This window comes from Mchenga conophoros, linkage group LG23 (assembly GCF_057382185.1).
Source record: "Mchenga conophoros isolate Kocher_MC1m ecotype Shallow Benthic linkage group LG23, M_conophoros_male_GT1.1, whole genome shotgun sequence".
Taxonomy (NCBI): Eukaryota; Metazoa; Chordata; class Actinopteri; order Cichliformes; family Cichlidae; genus Mchenga; species Mchenga conophoros.
The window spans coordinates 8,624,429-8,651,772 of record NC_140547.1 but is presented as its reverse complement, the minus strand read 5'-3'; the positions used below and the strand labels follow the sequence as shown (position 1 = coordinate 8,651,772).

Below are 27,344 nucleotides of genomic sequence, written 5' to 3'. Positions count from 1 at the left end.
CACAGAGTAAACTTAATCAACTTAATGAGGACGGTATTGTGGTTTATTGCAACAGTTGCTTTGAGCTAAAATCGCGCTGCCACGTGCTTTCAAATACGGACAGTCAGAAAGCAATGGATGTGACAGGCAACGGAAAACTAGACTACATTAGTGTGTGTGTGTGTGTGTGTGTGTGTGTGTGTGTGTGTGTGTGTGTGTGTGTGTGTGTGTGTGTGTGTGTGTGTGTGAGAGAGAGAGAGAGATAGAGAGAGGGAGAGAGAGAGTTTCACAGGGCTAGTCATATCTGTTCTTAGGAGGAGGGAGTTGTCTGGTGAAAAAACATGTAAAATAATAAAGTCGTGGGAAAAATGACCAATGCTAGTGTGATTAAAGCTGAAATGGATGCTAGTGGTGTGCAGTCACTTGGTTAATTATCTGAAGCATGTGCATGTGGGCTACATCGGCGATAGCATCATCTATGCCATCTTGCATATATCCTTGTCCTGATCTGTCAGTCTCTCTCTGAGTTCAGTGTGTGTGTGTGTGTGTGTGTGTGTGTGTGTGTGTGTGTGTGTGTGTGTGTGTGTGTGTGTGTGTGTGTGTGTGTGTGTGCTGGGAAGCACACTGCAGGTCACTGTTCTTAGGAGGAGGGAGTTGTCTGGTGAAAAAACATGTAAAATAATAAAGCCGTGGGAAAAATGACCAATGCTAGTGTGATTAAAGCTGAAATGGATGCTAGTGGTGTGCAGTCACTTCTTATCTGATAAAAACAAAAGCCACAAAAAATGCACATCTATCGATCTGACTTCCACTCATACGTAAAAGGTTAAAAAAAAAAAGTGAAATTATCTGGAGCATGTGCATGCGGGCTACATCGGCGATAACATCATCTACAGCATATGCCACCTTGCATATATCCTTGTCCTGATCTGTCAGTCTCTCTCTGAGTTCAGTGTGTGTGTGTGTGTGTGTGTGTGTGTGTGTGTGTGTGCTGGGAAGCACACTGCAGGTCACAAACACCTCCCTCTTTCACTGTATCGTGTGAGTAATAGGCTCCACCACTGGCTCCTATAAACATGTTGTTGACGCCACAGCCAGTCAGAGATACCTGGTCGGCCTGCTCCGTCCCCTCTGGCGCTCCCCAGGAGAACAGTATGTTTGCAGATTGGCGACGGCTGCTGCTGTTGCGAGATGAACTGAGCATCTGTGCCTTTAAAGACTTCTAAGTGCGCCTCTATCAGAGCCCACGGTCAACTGCCCACAACTCCGACGCGCTAGGCAAGCAGACAAGAGCTACCTTACTCATATAAAGGCATTGGCTCACCTTCACAGGTAGACCCATGGAATGATAACTATGGAATACCACTGGATACTTCTCTCTGTGTTTTTACAGCTAACCTTCCATCCAGGTAAGACTGAGCCTTTACACTTGACGCGCCAGTTTACGCAGACAACTGTTGCTTTTCAATTTTGAACAAAGAAAGGGTTTCTGTTTTAATGCTTGCTATTTTGCAGCCCAGTGTGATAAAGATAATCTACGTATAGCGAACCGTACCGCTGCACTTGCCTCCCATCGCGATTTGTCCGTACTTCTCTTTGTTCTATGAAGTAGTCAGATCTGAAGGGTGCTGAATAAGACAACCCGAAGTCAGAGAAACCTAATGAGGAAAGTGGATACTAATGCGGACGATCTGGGCGCTGGAGCTACTTTAATATTTTATGTTATACTGGGAAAACAGGGCGCTATTTAAAAAAAAAAAAGTAATCAAAACGATAAAGTGTTGAACAATGTGCAAGAGTGAGCTTCAAAGAGACTTCTTGATCATTTTGTGCACGGTGAAGCCGTTTTTTGATTTTTTTTTCCTGGAGCTGCACATAACCGTCAGTATGAAAATTTATTGGCGTCTCTTGATTCACAGGAAGTATGCAAAACGTCTGTCGAAAGCAGGACTGCATTCACATGTAATTTCTCCCTTTTTTTTTTAGATAAATATTGTCACATGTGTGACTTTTAACACTGAGCAATGTAAAACGTTTCGCCTGCGCTCCGGGTTGGTTGGTTGTGTTTTGATCTGAGGATGAATATCAAAAACACATTGCAACTGTTGTGTTTTGGCATCATCTTCAGAGTCCAGCCGAATAGGTCAATCGTCTATAAACAGCTAATGATATCTTTACTGCCTTTTAAAAATACTCAGTGTCAGTTTTTTTTTATTTCACGATTCAATTTTTTGGTCGCTTTAAGTGGGTTGATGTGCAGCCTGTCATTTTTTAAATTAGATTTGGGTTGTTGTTGTTTTTTAATCTTGTTAGGAAACAGAGTTTTGGATGTTCCCAGAGCTATCTCTATGGAAATTTATGAAAAACCGACATTGGCCATGCATGTTTATAAAAGCGGTGAACCGCGAGTGTTGCTGTTTAACTTTGCGCTCTTTTGCGCACATGGTGCGTCTACGGAGCTTCTTCCAGCTCAGGGCGGCATCAGGTGGACTTCCATCTGACCGACAGCTTGGCAGCATATAATGCGCCCATAGGGGACGGTTGATGTTCACGACATTTTCACCAGGGGCTTCGACTAACTGCCACATTTCCAGCGAGCGCGCACAAGCTTACCTGGCATATGACGCAATACGGCACGCCATGAAGTTTGCCTTTAGCCCGCTTACGCACAGTGTGGACCTAATTAAGTTTTACCATGTTTGTTCTGCATTTGGTGGATATAAGAAATCAGATCAACTAAATAAACGCTATGAAGATTCAGTTAGGCTTAATATACATCGCATGCAAATTAATCTCCTTCTTTTATACTGATATCCAAATGTTCACGTTTTAACTCAGGGCAATGTTGGTATTATTTACAGTCTCTTAACAGGGTGTATTTGTATACTGATACCCTGCTATTCCTGAAATTCCGTGTTATTTCATCATTTAAGATAAATGTTTTCTTGCTACACTTCCTTCTTACAATAGTGTCTTTCTTCATGACTTGTTAGTGCCAGACTGGCTCTCTGAACAGTGTTTATTCATTTATATATTTTATCCAAGTATGAATTAAAAGGATGGAAAGAGCACATCTATTCACATAAAAACCTTGTTGTTCATTCCTGTTGTACTGCTGCTGCAACCACAGTCCTATAGTGTTTATCACAAGTGGCTTCAATAAAGACAGTGATGTTTTCTCAGGGAACAAAAACATTACTCGAGCAACTCAATCTTTCCCCACCTGTTTTCAGTTGGTGCAGCAGATTAAGACTCTGGGTAAAACCCCCGCCCCTTTAAATACAGACCATGCTACAGGCATTTGTTTTATTTTATACCATGACTGGTAAAAAGCACATATTAATTATTGAGTGTTTTTTCATATGGCACATTTTTCACCACCAGTCTGCTTTATAATGCCAGCATTTCTTTTAACTATCATAGAACAGTTTACATATTCTGAAGCTGTTTTACTTACACCGCTGATGCAGATAAATGTTTTGAAAAGTCATTTCCAGCTTGAGGGTCTGGATCCATCAGAGAACCCTATTATTAATTTAAGGGGTGCATAATTGCTTTTTGTTTTGTTTTTTTAAGTTAATCAATAAATTGATTGATTTCGTTTTTTCTCGTGAAAATCTTTCTTTTTGGTCTCCTAGCATCTTTCAGTAACAATCAGACATTGATTGACTAGCAACTTTTTGGCAAAACATCTTGTTTTGTGGAGCTACATCCTGAGTACAGAAGCCATGAGTACAATTCATGTTGTTTCAAGAAGTCACAAGTCATAAATGTTGAGAGCAAATAAATATACTGAAGAAGTTTTACATATAAAGTTCATGTCCCTGTTGGTCAATTTGTGAATGATGGCCAGTATAAATCTTTTGTTTTGAAATCTGATGTGGGCTACCCTTATGTTTAACTTTACATCAGAGATTTTATCCCTAAGCTTTCATGATGCATGGGAGGCTTGTGGGGCCATATAAGTGGAAACATCTTGATTTCACAGTACTGAAAACATTTTACTGTTGTACAATAGCTTTGGTCAAGTAAAAACAAAACAAATCTCCAAATGGATAAACTGTAGGGCCTTAAGTTCATATGAAGGCTTAAGAAATAATGCCTTGATTTTGCACTTTCTTGCATTTTCATACCCGTGGCATTCATTTAAATACATTCTTTTTCCCATTCAAGGTGATACAAAGCCCACTATCACCCCTGCCAGACCCCACGTCGTCATCCAGCTCAACGAACCCTTCAAACTACGTTGCCAGGGTGAAAACAGGATACAGTGGAAGCGGGAGAGGTCAAAGCTGCTGGCAGCAAACAACATCGATGGGATGTTGACATATTCAATTGAGAAGGCTCTGCCTACTCACATGGGTCGCTATATCTGCCAGGAGGAGGGTTCCAAGGAACATGCCTCCATCTACGTCTATGTGAAAGGTACCTAAATGTTTCTTGGTGATTAAACCCTTTCGAGACTGTGTGGTAATTTTGTGAGAGAGAAAGAGAAAGGAGCGTGTACGCAGGCTGCAGGGAAAAGTAGACAAAATCTATGTGTGTGGGTGTATTAGCAGAAGAAGGTGTTTGTGACTTTGCCCTGGACAGGTACAGTAGCTACCAGAGCTATTTATTGAGTGTATGACTGAGTTTTACTGTATTTCTTCTTCTACATGACCCAATATCCCCTTGGCCCAAAGCCATCACTGCTGGCTTCTATCATGTGCTGATCATTCACTCCACAATCCGTTCATCTACCTTTGAGGCAACAAGCAGGAACTGCTTAGCAGATGATATTTAGAAATATTGAGAAGTAATTTGTTTGGTAATCATTTAAATCGTGTTGGAAGATAATCCTGTTTTCTCGTTAAGGAACTTATTCAAAAGGAATATCTACAGATTGATAATCTTTCACATGTTAGTCCTGGTTGTTGGTTGTTTTGGCAACAATTATGGTTCCCATGGTAATAGCAGTGTGACTTAAGACTACAGATCCCAGATTTCACAGGGCACAAACAGCACAAAGTTAAGTCTGAGTTAAGTAGCAACAGTTTCTAGTTTATATTATCAATTACCTCAAACATCTGAGATGAGCCTTCCCCAGCAAGACAATTAACTGCAGAAATTAGTTGGAGATGCAAAGCCATCGACCCAGCCTAGAAAGTCCTCAGTCCCAGTCTGATAAAGCATCTGCAGAATCTATCAGAGCAAACCAATCTATCGAGTCAACATCTCACAGTACTCAGGGGGTCCACTGAGATCAAAAGAGGACTTATTTTATTTGTATCAGAGCTGTTTCATGGTTGAATTTGGAGATTATTAGCAACATAGCTTTAATAATAATGTGAAACAGAAAAGACTGTCACAGCAAAGTACATTGTTCCTCGTATATAAAGGAATTGGATAGCCAGCATTACATCCCCATTATTATAATAAAAAGTTCAAATACCCATATACTGTTACCCTGCTTTCATGCTACCTTTGCAATTTCTTTTATTTATTTATTTTTTGCCAGATCCTGGAAATCCCTTCAGAAAACTAAAGGTGTCTAGATATGTTACTCGTGAGGGAGAAAATGCTTCCTTCCCTTGCCTGGCAACTGATCCAGATCTGGAGAATATGCACCTGGAAACATGCTCCAGTAAAACTCTGCCCCCTGGTCTCCAGTTCTCCGCCAGCCTGGAGCATGGCATTTACATGCACAACACACAAAAGGCCTACGAAGGTTGCTATGTGTGTGCAGGAAGACTCCATGGAAAGGACGTCAGATCAGGCCAATTCTTCCTGAGTGTTGTACCAGGTAAACTAGTGTGGGTGTGCAGCATATGTACATTTTTCGATTTGGCTAAAATCAACCAAAGGAATGACATCACATGAGGTTTGTTTTATTGCAGTACCCACTGCGCCTCCTGTAGTTGAGCTCCAACCATCCACAAGAGTGATTCTGACCCGAGGTGAGAGATTCTCCCTCACCTGCAACACCAGTAATGCCAATAGAGAAATCAACATCACGTGGGTCACCCCACCTGGCTCGGTGAGAACCTTCTGCCTTTGTCTTTGCTGTGTGCTTTGCCGTCAGTGAAAGATTTAACTGCTTCCCTTTTTGAGTTGCCTTAAAATTCTGCATTTGTTGCCATTCCAAATGAGCTGCTACAATTTGGTGCTCCAAAATGAAAATAATTCAAAGGAAATTAATTCAAGTCCCTTATAATATTGGCGAATCTTTCACTGGTAGCACAGCCTCGTCCTTGCGTCTTCCTGTTGCCTGTCTTTAAAAAGTCCACAATGTCTAAGCTTCAGGTATGCCTTGCAGTGTACCTTGTGAGCTACCGTAGGTGTGTGTGCTTGCATGCAGGTGGTTGTGTGCATGTGGTAGTTTGTGCTTGGTGAGCATAGACATGCAGACAGGGTTAATCTCTAGAGATCTCTGGGCGTTGACAGGGTGCCGTCTGGTATCCACAGCAACCAGCAAAGGTTGGCAGTTCTTCAGAATCCCTGATGGAAAAATTTGCCAATAGCCACAGAACGACACTGCAAATCGATGCAGTACGGCCACAGGATGCTGGGAGTTACATATGTGAAGTTAGGAATGGAAAAGGGGTCAGCAGCAAGTCGGTGTGGCTCGATGTATATGGTGAGTAAGTGATGTAATTTTGTTTTTTGCATTTAAAGCTGGACATGAACTTAAGAGTTTTTGTGAATTATTCTCCTCAAAAATTTTCTGCATCATTAAGTTTTCAGTGTTTTAAATGAGTTAAAGGGAACCCAATACACTGATTTCCAATGGTATCAGTATTTTTTGATTCCACTAATGAAGCTTTGTATGATTCATGCTTTTAAAAAATCGTTTTCTTCTGATTGCCTCTCACAAACAAAATATGTGAACATCAGGTAGGTGTTTCTACACTCACATCCAAAGCTGAACACCTTATATGACCATATTAATTAAGCATGTTCTCTCTCATTAATGTCATGGGGCGATCGTGGCTCAAGAGTTGGCAGTTTGTCTTGTCATCGGAAGGTTGCTGGTTCGAGCCCCGGCTCCGACAGTCTCTGTCGTTGTGTCCTTGGGCAAGACACTTCACCCGTTGCCTACTGGTGGTGGTCAGAGGGCCCGGTGGCGCCAGTGTCTGGCAGCTTTGCCTCTGTCACTGCGCTCCAGGGCAGCAAAAACAAATACAGGCCATTTACCATATAGAGTCAAGAATAAGAACAAAACTGACTAATGTTGAGCTTTTTGCTCATTGGTAATACTTAAACATACCTTGCTTGAAACTTTACCAGTGTTTTATATAAGCATCCACCATTGCAGCAGTACAGATATGACTAAAACAAAAAGGAAGAGCATAACAGTTAAATGAGAAGATATATTTCACTGTGATTATTAGACATTAATTAGGCTGAACTACATGTAACCCACTGTACAAGAAGTTAAGGGAACAAAATAGCATTGATTCTGTACTATCACTTCCACTTTCTTTAAAGACGTTAATGCATCTGGCACTAGTATTGTGTATATCATGAACTCTCATGGACCATCACCACTTAGAGTCACATTTTATGGTGACAACAAAATAAGTTAATATTCCTGAAACAGTCACTGATTATCTGGCATGTGATAATAATAAAATACATAAGTAACATCATGCCCCAAATAACAGACCAAATCAATCAGAGCATACAGTGGTACATTTTCTCCCAACCCCTGATGAGATCTATTTTCTAGGGGTGCAACGATACACAAAATTCATGGTTCGGTTCGGTTCGATACTTTGGTGTCACGGTTCGATATTTTTTCGATACAAAAAAATGTTCATGCCTTTTTAATTTGTCATTTATTAAAATTATAAATATATATTTTAACTCAAAAGTACAGTTTTTAAATTTAACCCTAACCCTTGTGCGCGTTTTTTATTTTGACAGCGAATGCGCACCTGCGGACCACTTATGTGCAGCCCTGGTTATTTAGCTCGTCATATTGCAGCCACAGAAATTCTTTTGTCCATGAAACCATGAAGCTGCACTTTCTTTTTGCCTTATAGTCTGATTTGTCATAACTTCTCCGTTTTGTGGTAAGCTTTTCTTTGGCTGTCACTTCTTCACCCTGACCTGTCTTATTTGGCTCAGAAGAAATGAAATATATATCCTCCTGCTTTTACACACGCACTCACATAAGCTCAGCGATTCTCTGCGCGATCAACCTCTCACATGTTTAAGCTTGCTGCGGGAGATTTCACTTGTCATGTTTGCATAGTAAGCTAACGATTAATAAGACGATGTCAGAGGAATTGGTGCACAAATTTTCATCACTCACAGATCAGTGCTGTCGCTCTCTATACACAGTTCGCGTGATTGCAAAGTGAAAGCAAAAAAACAAGCGCAAATTCAAACGCAATTTCAATATGTCACATATTGACAGTGGCTCACCGATGCCAATGACATAATTACCCAGCTACATTTCTGAAAGAATGCAAAAGCATTGACATATATTTTTCTTCCTACAATAGCCCGACGGGCAGGGAAGAGATAGATTTTGGTAGCCCGACTGAAAAAAATCGCTAGCCCCAGGACGTCGGGCTAGCGATATTGCAAGCCCTGTATCTGATTGAGGAATCACTCATCTTTGGAAAAGAGAGTTTATTACAGAGAAATGTCTCTTTCCAAAATAAAAGCTATACTATCCGCTTCTTCTGGGCTATATTCTCAGCAGCATAAGGAGAATCATGTGCTAACAGCTGTCTAAATGACTCGGCTAAAGTTAGTAGCATGCTTGTTGTTTTTGTCTTTGCACTAGGATGATGTCGGCGTAAATGTGCAGTCATATTCGTTGTGTTCCCACTAGTGATTTCAGGTTAATCTCGTTGAAATGACCTTAACGCCACAACACGGCAAATCTCCGTTAACGAGCTACCGCCGATCGCCCCGTGCATGGGGCTAGACGGCCAACACGTTAACGAGCTAACTGCGCTAACACACTAGCTCCCACCCATGTAATTGAGCATTGCACGGCACATCCAACATACTGTTTTACTTTAGTCCATGACTCGCTTACCTTCAGGGTCATACGTCACATGAAAACCAAAATAATTCCAAACGCCAGATCTGGAGAGCTTAACTTCTGTCTTGCTAGCTTGCCCTCGACAGTGCAGCCTAGGCGGAGTAGTCGAACGCAGATTCACTGAGCGCTCAACACAGACAGCATCGTCAGAAGGAAAGTTGATAAAATAAATTACAAATGTTGTATTGTTCGATACATATGCGTACCGAACCGAAAGCACTGTATCGAACGGTTCAATATCGATACGAATATCGTTGCACCCCTACTATTTTCAGTATTTAAATTTATCCTAACCCTTTGGAGTGCATGTGTTGGATGAGAACAGCACTAGTTAGATAATTCAGACTTCGGTGCATTAATCTACAAATTTGACAACAATTTAATTTTCTTATTTTTCAGAAAGAGGATTCATCGACTTAATGCCCACAAACAGCAGCATCTTTCACGTCCGCTCCGGCGAGAGTTTGTCCCTGAAAGTTCGAATAGTGGCTTATCCAAAGCCACACATCTCCTGGAGCTTTAAAGGCCACGAGCTGAGAAACACAACTGACCATGTGATCACCACACACAGTGATGAATACAGGTGTGACAGCACACAAGCACACACTTGCTTTGTTTTATTTAATTGTTGGAAAGATGGAAACATCATATTCAGCCAGGTTTATTTTAGGTGAATCTCTGGTTTAGCTGCAGGTCATAGTCCCTTTAAATATACAGTTGAAACAGTGCCCTGGGGTTTATTGTGAAACAGGAGCTGTCAGACTGTGAATGACTGTCTTGAGAAATAAAACCATGATATATCTGGAGTGTAACCTACATGCTGCAGATAGAAATGTGTATTCTGATGTAATCCTGCGTGCCTCCCACCCTCAATATTACTGTCAGGAGATATGGCATTGTGAAATATGTTGAAAAATTCTGCAACAGAAAAAAAGATAATAAGAGTATATCCTGTTGGGTGAACAGCTTTTAAAATACTTATTTTTGGCAAAGAAGATATGTGTTTATTGCTACACTTTTTTATGTCTCAATGATCATTAGAATTGAACTTCATTTGAGTAATGCTTCATTACAACAGGAAGAAGACACCCAGACTAGTTTCAAGATGTTTGCTGAGACTTGTTCCTAATAAAACCCTGATGCAACCTTTAAGCCTGACTTTAATATAACTCGTAAATATCCATTGATACAGTGGGGCAAAAAAGTATTTAGTCAGCCACCGATTGTGCAAGTTCCCCCACTTAAAATGATGACAGAGGTCAGTAATTTGCACCAGAGGTACACTTCAACTGTGAGAGACAGAATGTGAAAAAAAAATCCATGAATCCACATGGTAGGATTTGTAAAGAATTTATTCGTAAATCAGGGTGGAAAATAAGTATTTGGTCAATAACAAAAATACAACTCAATACTTTGTAACATAACCTTTGTTGGCAATAACAGAGGTCAAACGTTTACTATAGGTCTTTACCAGGTTTGCACACACAGTAGCTGGTATTTTGGCCCATTCCTCCATGCAGATCTTCTCGAGAGCAGTGATGTTTGGGGCTGTCGCCGAGCAACACGGACTTTCAACTCCCGCCACAGATTTTCTATGGGGTTGAGGTCTGGAGACTGGCTAGGCCACTCCAGGACTTTCAAATGCTTCTTACGGAGCCACTCCTTCGTTGCCCGGGCGGTGTGTTTTGGATCATTGTCATGTTGGAAGACCCAGCCTCGTTTCATCTTCAAAGTTCTCACTGATGGAAGGAGGTTTTGGCTCAAAATCTCACGATACATGGCCCCATTCATTCTGTCCTTAACACGGATCAGTCGTCCTGTCCCCTTGGCAGAAAAACAGCCCCATAGCATGATGTTTCCACCCCCATGCTTCACAGTAGGTATGGTGTTCTTGGGATGCAACTCAGTATTCTTCTTCCTCCAAACACGACGAGTTGAGTTTATACCAAAAAGTTCTACTTTGGTTTCATCTGACCACATGACATTCTCCCAATCCTCTGCTGTATCATCCATGTGCTCTCTGGCAAACTTCAGACGGGCCTGGACATGCACTGGCTTCAGCAGCGGAACACGTCTGGCACTGCGGGATTTGATTCCCTGCCGTTGTAGTGTGTTACTGATGGTGACCTTTGTTACTTTGGTCCCAGCTCTCTGCAGGTCATTCACCAGGTCCCCCCGTGTGGTTCTGGGATCTTTGCTCACCGTTCTCATGATCATTTTGACCCCACGGGATGAGATCTTGCGTGGAGCCCCAGATCCAGGGAGATTATCAGTGGTCTTGTATGTCTTCCATTTTCTGATGATTGCTCCCACAGTTGATTTTTTCACGCCAAGCTGCTTGCCTATTGTAGATTCACTCTTCCCAGTCTGGTGCAGGTCTACAATACTTTTCCTGGTGTCCTTCGAAAGGTCTTTGGCCTTGGCCATGGCGGAGTTTGGAGTCTGACTGTTTGAGGCTGTGGACAGGTGTCTTTTATACAGATGATGAGTTCAAACAGGTACCATTCATACAGGTAACGAGTGAGGGACAGAAAAGCTTCTTACAGAAGACGTTACAGGTCTGTGAGAGCCAGAGATTTTCCTTGTTTGAGGTGACCAAATACTTATTTTCCACCCTGATTTACGAATAAATTCTTTACAAATCCTACCATGTGAATTCATGGATTTTTTTTTCACATTCTGTCTCTCACAGTTGAAGTGTACCTCTGGTGCAAATTACTGACCTCTGTCATCATTTTAAGTGGGGGAACTTGCACAATCGGTGGCTGACTAAATACTTTTTTGCCCCACTGTACAATTGATACCGATAACTAGAAAAAACTTCACCAGATGAACAGAATCAACTTTTGGAGGTTTATTACTACAGTGGCCACAACAGTGAATAGATGCAAATAAAGACTGAAAAGATTTAATACTTATCTAATAATATTTTTAATATGCATACTGCAGATGCACATGAAAGAGCAGAAAACAAAGAAAAGATGGTTACAATATAAAATGCAAATATCTGAACATTTTATGTTCTTTCTCACAGGGTGGCTAAATGAGAATCAGCTCTTTCCTGTTTTGGCACAATTAGAGCTTGAATGAAATACTGTGATATTTGAATCTTAAAAATCAACAAATGCACTAATAAAATAATTATTTTATGCTTAGTTACATCAGTGAGCTGAGGCTAGTGCGGCTGAAAATGTTAGAGGGTGGAGTTTACACCTTTCAAGCCTCCAATGGTGATGCTTCAGCAAATCAGACATTCACCGTCTTTGTGATCAGTAAGTTGTTTTCACATTTTTTTTGAAAGGTTTCATATTCCCTTAAGCCATGGGATGAATTTCATGACCCACCCATAGTGTATTTTACACTTACTTTGTGTGGAATGAAGTCCAGCTCTCCACCCTCACCACACCTTGCAAATATACCTTGCTAATGCTTAAACCAATATTTTTCCTCTGGTTCATTGTCACATACCTAACACATTGTGACATTAACTTGTGTTTATCAGGTAAACCAGAAATTGTATCGATTGACAGCCCAGTGAATGGACAGGTGCGCTGTGTGGCTGAGGGTTTCCCTGCTCCCCAGATCACCTGGTACTACTGTGAGCATCCATATGGCAGGTGAGATTTTTAAAGCTTCTAAAATCCTTTCTATTTACTGACTACTACTTACTGTTACCAACATGTCAAAATATTTTTTTAAAGGGTTGTGACTTCTCATAAGATGTTTCTGTTTGTCTTGCTTTTCTCAATGTTTTTGTGGACGGGGCTGCATCTTGAAATGTCATGTCATACATTCCTGCACCACGTTTAGCAATGACAGCTGCTGGGGCACTGCCAAACATATCTGACCAAACAATGGCCTTCAAAGCCCCTGATTAAGTGTTGAGCAACATTTTTTCCCAAAAATAATATAGCTAGAGAGTTTCAGTTATTATGCTGACTGGTGTGATTTCGTAAGGCTTTAAACATTTCAGTTTGCAAAAATGAAAAAATGGATGTGGTCCCTCAAGGGAAACTACACATTTTCATTGTGATAAAAACAAAATATTTGCTCAATTTGTAACACAGCTGAAAGTAAAATAATAATTAGCAGAGGCAGAGTGCAATGGTATGTGCTGCACTTTAGAACCCCAGCCTAAAGTAATTATACTGGTTGGAAACTCATATTAGCCAGATCGGTCATCTGTCTCATAAACTGACTAAACAAAGGAAAACCTGCCAAACCAAAATCAATAGCAGCTCTGTAATTTGTAGCCAACAAACAAAATTCTCTAATGTTATCCAATTATTAGATTTATGTCTGCAAAAAAAAGTCTCATGGCTTTAGCAAGGCAATGAGGCATGCATGCATCTGTGAATTTAACAAAATACTTTCCAGAAAATCTTTCTAAATACAACATTTTCATTTTGCATTTCGGAGAATTCTTCTTGGTTTACTGCGTATTTTAGCACTGTGTTTGCACACAACACTAACCATTTATTTATTTGGAGTTTTATCTCCATATTCAACCTTTAACATGGCTGAAATGAAGTGCATGTCAAGGGTCCTAAAGGTCACACTAAAGACACATTGGAAAGAGTCAGGAATGATGATGATGGTGGAATGTGAGATTGAGGGATTTGACTGGGCTGACCTGTGATTGGTTGACTGTGATAAAATGACCCTCCCATGTGACAGGGGATTGAGAAGTATTGATTTGTGATTGGTTGGTGCTACAAGTGAACAGGGTTCATCTTGTGTCAAACATAAAGTGTGCTGAAGGAGGAGCCCTGGGTTGCTGTAGCAATACCAATCCAAAGCAGCTGGGTCAATGAATCACTGCTGATAATCCAAACTTTAGCCAGTCATTTTTTAAAAAAAAATTGTAGTCAAATCCACTTAACGCTCACTACATGCACAATCATTAAAGGCATGTAAGGCATGTATATCCAAGTAGAAAGTAACCTGATCTAAGTCAGCCTATCACCAGAGAGCACTTAAATAACTGCTACTCTTATTAGTACAGTACCGTCAAAGGTTAATTACAAATATTTCATCTTTGGTTCATGAGCACAAAAAGACATCACAAAAGGTGAAACTAACAGCTGCTGTTGTACTAAAATAGAAGTGCATGCTTCTGTGGTTCTGCATATTGTAAAGTTAGGTTATTTGAAAGGGTTTTATAGCCTCAGGAAAGTAATCTTTCAGAGACATACAGAAGAGATTCCAGACAACAGACAACCGTTTTGAAATCTAGATGATCCCATCAACTCTTTTGTCAACAGTATATAATCTTCTGCCTTCAGGTGCTCCCAGCAGGTAAATTCCACCCAGGAGGAGCTCAATGTCATCACCATCACACTGTTCAGTCCCATGTTTGGGAAGACAGAGGTGGAGAGTCGGGTGAACATCAGCAGAGCACGGTTCAATACTCTGGAATGTGTGGCTACAGTGGAGGGAGAGCAAGCCTACATACTTTACTCTATTAGTGGTGAGTTGAATTCACGGATATACATCCAGTCATACATAAGCAGCACAGGTAGTCTAAATAGGGGTTGTGGAATTAAAGGAGGCGTTGACGTCTGTCAGTTCACATGTTTTGCTGCTGAAGTGATGCAATCCTCTCCATGCTTTCTTTGTAATATTATAGGACAACAACAGAGGACATAGGTGTAAGAATTTATTTACTTTTTGGAACACAAAAAAATTACTGATCTGGCAAACTCTGTCTGTGACTCCATGCACTAAGTTATCTAAGCAGGTCTTCCCCTCAGTGAACGCCACTGAGGGGAAGGATAATTCCTCAGCAAAATATTTACTGAAAACATGACTTTGGCAGGGATTAACCCATAAATGAAGTCCTACTACTAGATGTTGTTCGTCTATGATCTGTTAGGTAAACATTGGTGAAGAGATACCACCGACATGATTGGCTCAGATAGCATTTGGTGAGTCCATTGTTTACTTCATGACCCCAAAACCACTTTTTTGTAACGGCCTCCCCATCTGCTCTGCAGTGTCCTCAAAGTAGTCTGAGTCTGAGCTGAGTTGTCCCCAAATGAGCCTGGAGGACTGGGTTTATGCAAGACACAGGGGCTAACTGTGGCTCCAGCGGGTATGTGGGCGAGCATTATGAGGAAGACGAGTGTTTGTGGCCAGACAGGACAGGCCTTTGGGAGTGTGTGCCCAGGATTTTTCTGCTTTACAGAGTAACAGCGGACCAGACGGAGGCGCTGAAACTGTGGAGCACAGTAGGAGTCCTGGCAATGCCGGGCATTGTGGGGCTGTGGGAGGCTCGGAGGTGTCAGTGAGCTGCAGCAGAGAACACGCAGAGCTTTAGAAACCACTGACAGGTTTACAGGGGATTAGTTCCTGCAGACTCTGCATTCTCAGATTTGAAGTGGAGAGAAAGCTTCTTATCGCTAAAGAGCTTATTACACCCCACTGTACAGAGGAGCAAAACAATAAGGCATCACAATGAGCCAGACACAAAGGAACAGAACACTGATTACTTCTAATTATTCCCAGCACAGCTGTATAAAATAAGGACAACATCTTGGCTTAAAAAAAAACAAACTAAAAACAAGGGGAATTTCAGCAACTAGCAAAACAAAGTGCATAATTTTTTAAACAAAGAATAAAAGCACAGAACTCCACAGTATGTATACTTGTATAATTGGATTAGTTTGTGGTTATTTGATCAAAGTGGGCTTCACTGTGACTTAGACTTCTCTGTCTTACCTTATTGCCTCCGTGTCAATGTCGTTTAGAATGTAAACATGACAAACCTTGAAAAGATTCCCCGATTGGCTCTATCAAACATTACTGTTTCTGTCTCTCTGCAGAGAAAAGAGTTCCACATGACCTGTTCACCCCTCTGCTAATTGGCTCCATTTCAGCAGCAGGCATCCTCTGCCTCATCCTTATCATGCTGTTCTACAAGTACATGCAGGTAAGAAAGCACTGTACTTTTCCTGCATGCCCCACCCTCTTTGATTACATTTATAAACAAGTGAATAGAAAGACCAGAGAGATGCCACGTGTAATTAATGCATGAATTGTCTTTTGATATCTCCGTATCTTATTGTTCACACTAGAAACCCAAATATCAGATTCAGTGGAAAGTTATCGGAAACGACTATGTGGACATTGACCCCACCCAGCTACCGTACGATGACCAGTGGGAGTTTCCGCGAAACAACTTGCGCTTTGGTGAGCATCCGGAACCTATTCACCAAAATCTGTACTGTGTTCCGTATCTAGGCTCCCGTAATTACATTAATCCATAATTTCTGACACACTGCAGCCCTAAAATTTATGTTCTGGGTGCCATGTCTTAGGTGTAAGTAGGGAGCAGGATGATATGAAGATAAATGGGGGCTTGTATCTGTAATAAAGCCTAACAGTCCAGTGGGTATGACATCATCGTTGCCACCCTCAGGCTAGTTCCCATTGATTGACAGCCACTCTGGTTTCTGTGTGTGGACACAGCATTAGGGGCTTAGCCATGTCTGTGGTCTTTATTTACTAACCAGTTCCACAGTTCATTAATGATGAAACCCCACTCCCTCACTGCAAACACAATATTGTTGACATATTCTGGGTGTTTTCAACAAACCTTAAACAGGATCCTGCATGTCCTGGTGCCTACGTACACAGCCTGGGGGTTAAAACTGCTGCTGTCCTAGGAACACTACCATGGAACTTGTTTGTTGGAGAAAAAACAGGATGGGGATTAACAGTTTTGTTTCTGTCTCCATTTTTTAGGAAAGACTCTGGGATCTGGTGCATTTGGAAAAGTGGTGGAAGCCACTGCATATGGACTCTCCAAAGCAGATTCAGTCATGACTGTGGCTGTGAAAATGCTCAAATGTAAGTGCTGTCAACACACATGCAAATGAAGTGGGATAAGCACTGTGTAGCTGTTTTGACTATGTGAGAAATGTGCACAGTAGCTTCACGCTGTCCAGAAATTCTAATGAAAACATAATTTGCCTGCAGATGCCTGTAAACAGAGTCATTACGTGGATATTTTTTGGTGGTTTGCACGCTATGCTATATAGCTATATTAAAACATTTCAACAGAGCTCTTTTATTTCATTTAGCTCTCAACAATTATGTATTTTAAGCTAGCAAATACCAGATCACGATACGCAAGCACTGCTTAACATGAGTTTGGCTACAGTGTACCCTTAATATTTCAGTGAATAATGAGTGCATTGCATATTTTTCTTTCCACAGCTAGCGCTCATGCCACAGAGAAAGAAGCACTAATGTCAGAGCTGAAAGTCCTCAGTTACTTGGGAAACCACATTAATATTGTCAACCTGCTGGGAGCCTGCACAGTTGGAGGTGAGGCAACCATTTTCACTTGCGTTATTGTTTATGACTGGAATAAAGTTGTAAACTTCATAAATTGCTGCAACTTTTGAGGAGATTTATTTTCACTGTACTGCAGGTCCTACCCTGGTGATCACAGAGTACTGCTGTTTCGGAGATCTGCTCAACTTTCTACGCAGAAAGAGAGACTTGTGCATCTGCTTTAAGCTTGAGGACGATTACTACAACCGCAACGTCATGCAGCAGAGAGTCACGGATGGGTCAGGTTCTTTTTTATCTTTAAAAAGTGATTTATTGTCCTGTGGAAAAGACAGAACTAGTATTTACTATCCAGAACGTGCGTAGGAGGAAGTTATTTGGACAGCAGCATGCTTATGTGTGGCTGTATTCAGCTGAGACCAGACTGCTCCTTTCCTCTTCACAGTGACAGCTTGAACAGCTACATGACCATGAAGCCTTCTGTTGCTGGCAACGCACCGGTCAGCTCATCCTCTGAGAAGAGAAACTCGCTACGCAAAGGCAAGCCGGCCAGCCATTCATCAAATTTCTCCTATCTTTATTAGCACGCCAAGGTGGTTACATCATCACATTGGAAAAATCATCTTCATTTTGTTTGTCTTCTCAGGTGGTCCTTACGTTGAAGCAGACACGGAGAATGAGATGTTTGCTGATGACGGTTTGTCTCTGGACACCGAAGATCTCCTCAGTTTCTCATACCAAGTTGCCAAAGGCATGGAGTTCTTAGCCTCGAAAAATGTGAGCATCCACTTGAATGTCATTTTTTAATGGCAGTCCATATAAAGCAGCAAAATACATATGTTCTGATTTTTTCACTCACAGTGAAAAAATTTGGTGTCCTTCCAGAACATTCTAGGGAGGTTTTTACTCTTAAATTTCTGTACACCTTTAACATTATCATTACCACCCCACATTCTGTCCTTTTGAGCTAATGCTATAGGGTTATATTGCTTGCATAAGATCAGTATTTCTTGTCCATTTTCCTCATAACTGTGCTGCAGGTTTTGATGTCCAGTCATGACAATATTAGGCTGGACACAAACGGCAGTCCACATTTGTTTCACTATTTATTTTCTACCATATATAAAATGCATTTTCTTTACATGGACTACCAAATTAGATTTGTGGATAAAACTCTGATGCCTGATAATCTGACCTTTTTAACGCAGCACATGGATCATGTTTCCACAGCTAGTAAACAGATCCAAAATGGATGTTGAAGCAAGCTGCTGAAAAATTCATTGGTTGTGGAGGCAATGATACTGAGGCCAGTGTTCTCATGTATCAGTGTCAGTGGTTGTATGTTACAGACCCAAGTGTGGAAGCTCAGTAGCAAAGAGCATTCAAAAAAAGCACCTCATTCATGACTATGTGATTAACTGTTAATGTATGTAACATGTATCATGTATCACTGGATTGTATAAGTAATGATGCATTTGTTTTTCAGTGTATTCACAGAGACCTGGCTGCCAGAAATATCCTACTGACTGAAGGAAGAGTGGCCAAAATCTGTGATTTTGGCCTTGCCCGAGACATCACCACAGATTCTAATTATGTCGTCAAAGGCAATGTAAGTCTGCACTAGCTGCAGGACACACAGGGATATAATATTAGAGGCGTGATACATCTTTAGTATCACTAGTTTGGAGTAGGATAAGACTGTTTGATAGGTTTGGAGGTCATCCGCTTAATTCATCACCATTCAGACCTACTATAAAAATGAATTCCTTCCTTATGACCTATTCTAGTTCACTAGAAAGTGAGATTTAGTTTAAATGATGCTTCATTTGAATTCACTAGCAAAACTTTCACGTGCTAGAAAATAACTAGCAGGAAAGTCTAAATTTAAGATTTCACCAGAATCAAAATCATCAACAGTGTCACAAGGAAAGATTTGGACTTTATAAGTGATTATTTGAACAAGATTTTTGTTTGTTTGTTTGTTGATTTTAGCTTTCTTGCTAGTATGAACTCTACTCTTGTAATGGATTCGCAGGAACATGGTACAGACAAATCCGGAAAACTGGAAGCTTTTGTTTGTGTAGTTCTCAAATTGTAAATCCAGGGGTTCATTTGCCTTGCCACACTTCCTGATATGTAAATTCAGGAGTTATCTAACGTACCTGTCTATAAGACGAGCTTTTGTGAACACAGTAGCTTACGTGTATTTTTCCCAAACCAGTGTAGGTACCTGATCTTATCTGTCTATGGAGAACCTGTACTGTATTTAATTTACATTTTATAGAAGAATCTCTTTGTGATAAAGTTTTCTTTTAGCATATTACATTTTTTCCTTGTTTCAACAGTGGCCTCAGTTGTTCTGTATCCCTCAGGTGCTAGACAGCTGCAAACACAGTACTTTATTAAAAAGAAAAAAACTTTAACACTTACATCTCTTATGCAAGTAGTCTTATTTCTGACTGACCTCTATCCCAAATTTATTTCTCTATGCATGACAGCCAATAAACTGATTGTCAAATTTGTGAGGTATGAGCCTCACAAATTTGTGCCGAGCTCTGCGTGTTCTTTGGGACCCCAGGCAAATACCTTCTGCATACTTTGTCAAGGCTATTCATTTATCAACCCTCTGTTGCACATTTTCTGTCCCCAGCCACATAAAAAAAACATTTCCAGGAAAAGGTTTCATGTCACATTGTAATTTATTGCAAGTTGCCATATACTCACTTTACCTTTCAGGCTCGTCTGCCAGTGAAATGGATGTCTCCAGAAAGTATCTTTGAGTGTGTTTACACATTCGAGAGTGACGTGTGGTCATATGGCATCTTGCTTTGGGAAATCTTCTCACTGGGTATGTCTCTCCATCCACTTTATGTGTGTTTGTCTGGCTATCTGTGTGTTTTCACAAGTGTGTAATGTAACTAAATATCTTGGCTGAACATAGGAAACAGTCCGTACCCTGGTATGCAGGTGGACGCCAAGTTCTACAAACTAATAAAAGAAGGATACAGAATGGATGCCCCAGAGTTTGCGCCCAGTGAAATGTGAGTTTTTGTTGAATTGAAATGTGGATCATCAAAAGGAGAGATTTAGTGAGACAGATGGAGGTGGACTAGGACTAGGAAAGAGTGTAATGAGCAGGATATCAATAGCAGCTTTCTTTCTTCCTGTTGTGCTTGGCTTTTCACAAGAAAAAATAAAAATGAGGATGTGTTAAAACTTTCAGATGGAAGTGAGAACAGAAAACAATATACACAAAAGAAACAGGATATAATAATTGTATGTTTGATTACTGCTGTGCAGGTATGAGATTATGAGGTGCTGCTGGGATGCTGACCCCTTCAACAGACCCCCGTTCAGGAAGGTCGTGGAAACGATTGAACAGCAGCTGTCAGATGCCACTAAGCGTGTAGGTTTCAACATTTGAGTGTTGTTTTCTTTTATTATCCAAGGCAACATTCCTGGAAAATAATGTACCCAGAATACCTCACAGACCATGAGTTTAGCTTAGATAGACTTTTGTTCCAGTTGGTAGGGTTTATTAAAGGACAGGAAATTATTGTTAGACAAGCCTAGAAATAACAAGATATCATTTCATTTTTGGAATCATATTAAATATAATAAAAGCAGTGATTCATACCGTATTATCTTTTGTGTGACAGGACCACTTTAGCCAAAATAGGATTGTTATTACATTTGAAAATAATTTCTATTTGGGAGTATGGCTTAATTTTGGATGGACCCAGGCCTTGCACATGTATACATGTGGAGCTTAATGTCTAAGAGAGAGTAACAGCACAAGCAGCAATCACTGACAAAAAACATGAGACCGAGCAAGTTAGAAATGGTAAATGGCCTGTATTTGTATAGCGCTTTACACTACATTCAGTCATCCACCCATTCACACACTGGTGATGGCAAGCTACATTGTAGCCACAGCTGCCCTGGGGCGAGGCTGCCGGACACTGGCGCCACCGGGCTCTCTGATCACCACCAGTAGGCAAACATTGGGTTAGTATCTTGCCCAAGATATTTGGGAGGGCCTGGGATCAAACCACTGACTTTCTGGTTAGTGGCTGACCTGCTCTGCCACCTGAGCTACAGCAATCCTAGAAATAGCAAGAATGCTTGAAAAGGACACGATATGTTAGAGATGTGTTGTGAAGTCTCCTGCAGAGGCATTATATGATGAGTAATTCTGCATCCCGTATGAAAATTGTCAAGATAACAGAGCTGTAGAATTTTATTACAATGCTGTTGATGGTTGTTTAGGCTCTGCCTAAAACCTGGTTTTGATCTTGAGAAAAAAAAAGAAAAATAAGAAAGAATGAATAGGAAAACAACACAGCTAAAAGACAGAGTAATTGTGTAGATGAGACAACACTGATCACTGATATGTTTAAAGTTAAACACGCCAGTAACAGTATCAACCGTCACAGATTTTTGTTTCGCTCTTTCATCTTATCTTTAGATTTATCTGAACTTCAGCTCCATGCTTCCTATGATGCCTAGAGCAAGGGAGGAGCAGAGTTCTCAGAGCCCAGCGTCTCACCATCTCAACTCAGCCGGCAGTAACAACACTCCAACTCAGCCCTTACTAGTCCAACACGAGGTCTTCCTGGAGGGAACAATCCTCTCAGCCGAGTGGGTGTGAGAACCCACCCGACCTGTCTGGCTGCCTCATAAAGTGCCTGTAATGATCCGCCACAAAACACCCAACCACTACACCTGCTCCTCAACCTGGTACCAGCAGCATTTTTTTGTCCTGTGTTGCAGAAGGAAGGCATTTATCTTTGCCACTGTTGTTGACGACTACGGGGAGAACAGTTGGACTAATGCTCCCCTGCTTCCAGGAAGGAACTGTTAAGGCACCAGGGAGAATTGAGGGACATCAAGCGTTACTCTAAAACTGTCATTATGTAAAACCATATTACACTGTAATCAGTTTTGTTTTGTTTTTCCAGTTAATTTTTTCCTTACACATTTCATACAGGTTGTTTTGGTGTTTTTATTTTTTTTACCTCTTTTTGTTTCTTGCGTTTTTTCCGGGGCGTGGGGGGAGTGTCTCTTTTCTCTCTCCGATATATATATATATATATATATATATATAGTAGTGCTGTCAGCATTAATCTTGCATTAACGGCATAACCCGCATTAACGTGGCAAATCTCCGTTAGCGAGTTAGCGTGGGGCTGCGCAGCATCAATGCTTTAGCGCAGTTAGCTCGTTAGCGTGGTTTGCTTGTTAACGCGTTAGTGCTGTCCAGACCCACGCATGGGCCGATCTGCGCTAACTCGCTAACAGAGATTTAATTAATGCAGTTATGCCGTTAATGTCATTTTAACGAGATTAACACTGACAGCACTAAGATATACATATATATATACTTTTTGCATTTATGTGTTCTGTTATTGTTTGTTGTTTCCTTTCATGAAAATGTATGTAGCATTTTTATTTTTACTGTGGTTTGCTGTTGCAGTTGTTGGAGGAAAAAGCACTCAAGGCACTTGAACTTCACATCATTCCACATACTAACTAATGCAGCTTTTACTTTTTTTTGATATCCTGTTCTGTTATCATCAGTATTATACCCATCTGTTTAGATCTATTTTACATGAAGGAGCTACTTTTCAGGGGCCAATTGAAAATGAGATGATAAGATTCTGGTGTATAAGCTATTAGACAGCATGTTATGCCATGCTTAGAGTCCGTAAGTGCTTCATGTTAGTTAGAACGTATTTCTGCTTTTTTGTATGCTGGAGGTCATTTCCTAGACACTAAACACCTGTCTTTGCTGAACCATATTACCACATTACCATGACTTGGGGTGGCACTTATTCTTTACACACAGTTGTCTTCAGAGAGATGGTACGCTAGCTTTTCATTTATTCGACTTTTAACTGCTTAACTGTATATAGGTATAGGTAATAATGCTTTACGATGAGATGTTAGATCATTCTTTACAACAGAGACGATTCCTGAAGCCTTTAAGTCTTCATTTTAGTTTTCTTAGACAAGCAGGTCGTTTTTGACAGATGCATTGCTGGAGTTCTCCTGTTAAGGGTGTAAATAGCTGTTAAGGTTGATATAGTTCCTCTCCTGCCACATCCAGTGTATGATATTTGTTTACAAGCATGAGACAGGTACTGCCATTTCTGCGCTGTGTTTTCTCTGTATTTCACCTTCTATCCCTTCACAAAGGACAAGGAAACAGAAAGGCAGTTGTTTTCACCCCATGCTAACGCTGTACTTCTGTATTGCAGTACAGTGGTTAAAGTCATATGAAATGCCATTAAGTGGACTGCAGTATTCCCTGAGGTGACAAGCAAGAGGAAAACACAGGGTCTTCCAGGCTCTAACTTCAGATATTGACACTGGGTACAGAATTCAGCGTGTCGGTCATCTCATTGTTCTCCGGCCAGTAGCTGGTTTCCCAGCAGTACCTCTCTTCTTTGTATCCAGCTGTTTCCTCCACCAGAAGCGGGACTTTCAGCACCTCTCAGCCAGTAGTCTGTATCAGTCCAGACCTTTATGAAACCCCCTCTTCCTTGTGGTGGATGTTATGAGGAGCACCCAGAAAGTGTCCTGTTTGAGTGTATGAACATGTGTGCTTTGTTCTATGCTTGTGTGTGTATGTGTGTTTGTGTGTGTGTGCGTGCATGTGTGTGTGTGTCTGCATGTGTCTGTATGATTACTGTCAAGAGGTGCCACTACTAAAGAGTCATCAAGTCATTTAGGCTTCAAAAACCCCACAGTCTTACTGCTCTGTCTTTTTGTAAATATAAATGTGCATATATTTTAAAGTAACATTGCTTTTGAAGATGTTTATCTTATTGAGGATATGGTACAGAATTTTATTATGGTGTGTTTTATGTGCGCACAAACTTCCTACTGTAGATTCAACTTGAGAAATTGCTTTTGTCTGTGTTGCCACTGCAACTTTTCACTCTGGCTAATTTTAGCTAATTCATTATCTCAGCCAGTTTTGCCAGTTCACTTGGTAACTGCCAAAGCTGAACTGCTCCTTATGGTCATGTGTGATCATCACAAAGTCAATACAATTCTACAACCAGGAAGAAGATGTCTCAGAATAATAGAGAGATCAGTTGTAACTGCATTTCCCTCCTCTCATTTAAGAGCTTTTGGTTGCATTTTGCTGAATATTTATTAAAAGCTTTAGAGTTATTCTGTAAATTTGATGTGTTGTTATTACACGTGTCAGTGTAAATAAAATTTGTGTATATTGAATTCCCAATCAAACCTTTTGGTCCTTATTTTACATCTTTGCTCCCACAATTCAACTTACTGTATAGCTCTGGCAATTTTAACTCTCTTTATACTAAGTCATTAGAATAAAGAGAACACATGATGGCTTAGTATAAAGGAAATCCTTAGGTTTCTAGGCTGAGGAACACATGTCCTTATATGTTTCTCTGCCACCTGGATGGGGATGAATCTTCACTGCAGGTTTTTGCCCTCAGGCCGCTGTCACAAGTGATTTTGATAAGCTCTACATTACCAGAAAATTGAGGTTAACTGGATCTCAGTTTTGCCAAATAAAGTTACAGATGATACACTATCTGATATTTTTTTGCCATTCTTCCTGCTGTATTTTAAATCCTTTGGCTTGAACCCAGAAAAGGACATCTGTTCATGAGGGGAAAGCCACGAGGAGGACAGCAGCACTTGAAGCAGCCCCTCAGAAAGTTGCGGGGGCAGAGTCCATTGTTTCAGGATCTAGCTGATAAGAGACTGCCAGGAAATCCCATCATTGAGGCAAAGATGTTTGTTAGTCAGACTTTAGGAAGTTTTAGAAAGAAAGGTTAAGATGAATCTGTAATTAGGACACTGGTAGAAATATAGATCTTTAGCAGATTTCCCACAGCATAAAACAAGACATTTTAAATCCACACATATAACTAATCCCACAGTACATTTATCTTACCCTCAGGATTGGCTAGTGTTTTGCATTTTAATGGAAACAACAGTCACAAAACTGGTTTTCTCTTTGCATAACTTATGCAAGTGTATAGATATACTGACTTCTAGGCTTACGCATTTCTTCTAGGATTAACAGGTTTGCACTCTTTTGAAAACTATTACTACGACAGCAAAAACGTTTGCCAAAGCATATCACACCATTATTAATCAGAATCAGAATCAATCAGAATCGGAATACTTTAATAATCCCTTACAATGACATTGAATGCAGCTTTTCTTCCTAAACAAAAATCAGTATCAAAAAATGTTCTAATAATCCTCTGTTTTGCTCAGACAAAACTGACACAAATGATATGTTTCATCATAAAGTAGAAAGAAATAGAAATAAAAACATCAAAGCATGTCTTTGTAACCCATGTGTTGTGTGCAAAAACGTCCCTGTCAATATTTTGTGTCTGCAATTGCTCAACGCATTGCGGTTCCTTGCTGTGGCTGTAAATTTGATAAGCATGTCACTTTCCTTTGGACGCTGTTCATGGTAAATCTGGCGGTTTAATACGAAAACCTCCGGTGTGTTTCTAAGCTCATGGTAAGAAGGAAACAGAAAAACTAGTGGATTGTGGCCATTACAAAGACTTTTCTCAGGAGATAAACAATGATAACAGTCTGTTCTTTTTCAGATTTCCAGAAAGTAAAATATTGTTGCAATACCCGGTAACACAATTGCCTCCAGTATCTGTGAAATTGACTAATCATAATTGTATTTCCAGAAAGAAACATTCAGCAATATCCCTCCAGGGCCTCTATTAAATGACCTCCTTGACCACAGTGTCTTTACTCAGCATCATGTGATGCTTCATGCATTACCATGTGATGCGCGAGCTCTGTCTTTCTCCAGCGAGCGAATATGTAACAGAGATAACATCGAGTCTTTACTCAGAAAAAAAAAGGGTTGTCTTGATGTACACCAAAACACATTCCCATACCCACAAGACCCCCATGACTTGAGTCAGGAGCTTACTACTTCATTAGTAATAACATGACAAGAAGGTCTTTCTCAGAAAAAGATACCTCTCAAACTAAATTGCACAAATTGAATAACACTAGAAGCCTCCAAATTGTTTTTATTGCACATATTTAGCAGTTAACGGATGTGTCGGGTTGAAAATGGAAAGGAGCGTAGCATATGGGTAATTTTTTGGGTCACCACCACTTCCCATATTTGCTCAAGCTGCTCAGGAAACATGCACCCCTCTGTGCACCCTGTCAGGGCTGAAGAGGGGTGCTCCTGTGGCCTGCCTGCCAGAAGCTCTGAGATACGCAGACCGCAGAGGGAGTGGGCAGATTTGGGTGGGTGAGGAGGAGCGTGTGTATTGCATGTGTGTGTGGGTGTGTGGGTATGGTAAAAAAATTTTTTTATCTAAGGTACACTGCACTTCCTCTTGTGTTAAGAGTGAACCTTCTGTTCCTATAACTGTGTATCAGTTCATTAACAGGCAACTCTCAGGCAGAAGGGCTCAGGGCCCCAGCAGATGGCTTCCATCACTCTGTTGTAAATACAAAAACAGTGAGCAAACTTCAAGGCCGACTTTGTTTAAGTTTGTTACAGGAAAAATGATTCTATGTTTCTTTACCTTCTTTTAAATGTACAAAGATGCCCTTTTGTCTATGGTTAGATTAGTTTAGAATTATCTTTTTAGACTTTCTCAGCAAAGACATACTGTTTTGGGACATATTGTTTTAGATTGTTTTATCTCTCACAGCTTTCTCCCAGCTCTCTGCTGACGAGACTAGCGCCACATATGGAGTTGTTTATTTTATCTGTTTTGTATTTTCTTATCCTGTTCTCACTGTCTTTCCTATAAAAAGTGCCCAGCCTCTGTACACGTTGTGAGTTGTTCTGAACAGCTTACCCGTGTGCACGTTAAAGCATAAAAAGTGATCTTGTCTCATTGTGTCTTTATTTCTCCTGGGTCTTTTACAGAGTTTTACCCCAACAAAGTTGCAGTATTTTATAGAGTTTTTCTTATAACAGATATACAATTACTTAATTAAATTGATTCAGTGTGTAAACATGAGGAGATCTATT

At 40.6% G+C, this 27,344-nt stretch overlaps 1 protein-coding gene across 2 annotated transcripts; it reads left to right on the top strand.

Annotated features, from left to right (window-relative positions):
- Positions 1 to 1,074: 1,074 nt before the first annotated feature.
- On the top strand, positions 1,075 to 24,569 carry kita (KIT proto-oncogene, receptor tyrosine kinase a). 2 transcript variants are annotated; one of them, XM_085265932.1, is made up of 21 exons: positions 1,075 to 1,388; positions 4,153 to 4,404; positions 5,477 to 5,761; positions 5,856 to 5,995; positions 6,424 to 6,595; positions 9,419 to 9,602; positions 12,176 to 12,291; positions 12,522 to 12,636; positions 14,305 to 14,489; positions 15,844 to 15,950; positions 16,096 to 16,210; positions 16,766 to 16,870; positions 17,240 to 17,350; positions 17,457 to 17,598; positions 17,763 to 17,857; positions 17,964 to 18,094; positions 18,804 to 18,926; positions 20,054 to 20,165; positions 20,259 to 20,358; positions 20,618 to 20,723; positions 21,786 to 24,569. In XM_085265932.1, exons 1-21 carry the CDS (start codon positions 1,325 to 1,327, stop codon positions 21,966 to 21,968), a joined length of 2,943 nt encoding a protein of 980 aa, XP_085122058.1. In that variant the 5' UTR covers positions 1,075 to 1,324; the 3' UTR covers positions 21,969 to 24,569. The 2 variants fall into 2 exon arrangements, with proteins under 2 accessions (XP_085122058.1, XP_085122057.1); XM_085265931.1 differs by having other exon boundaries at positions 6,403 to 6,595.
- Positions 24,570 to 27,344: the final 2,775 nt, after the last annotated feature.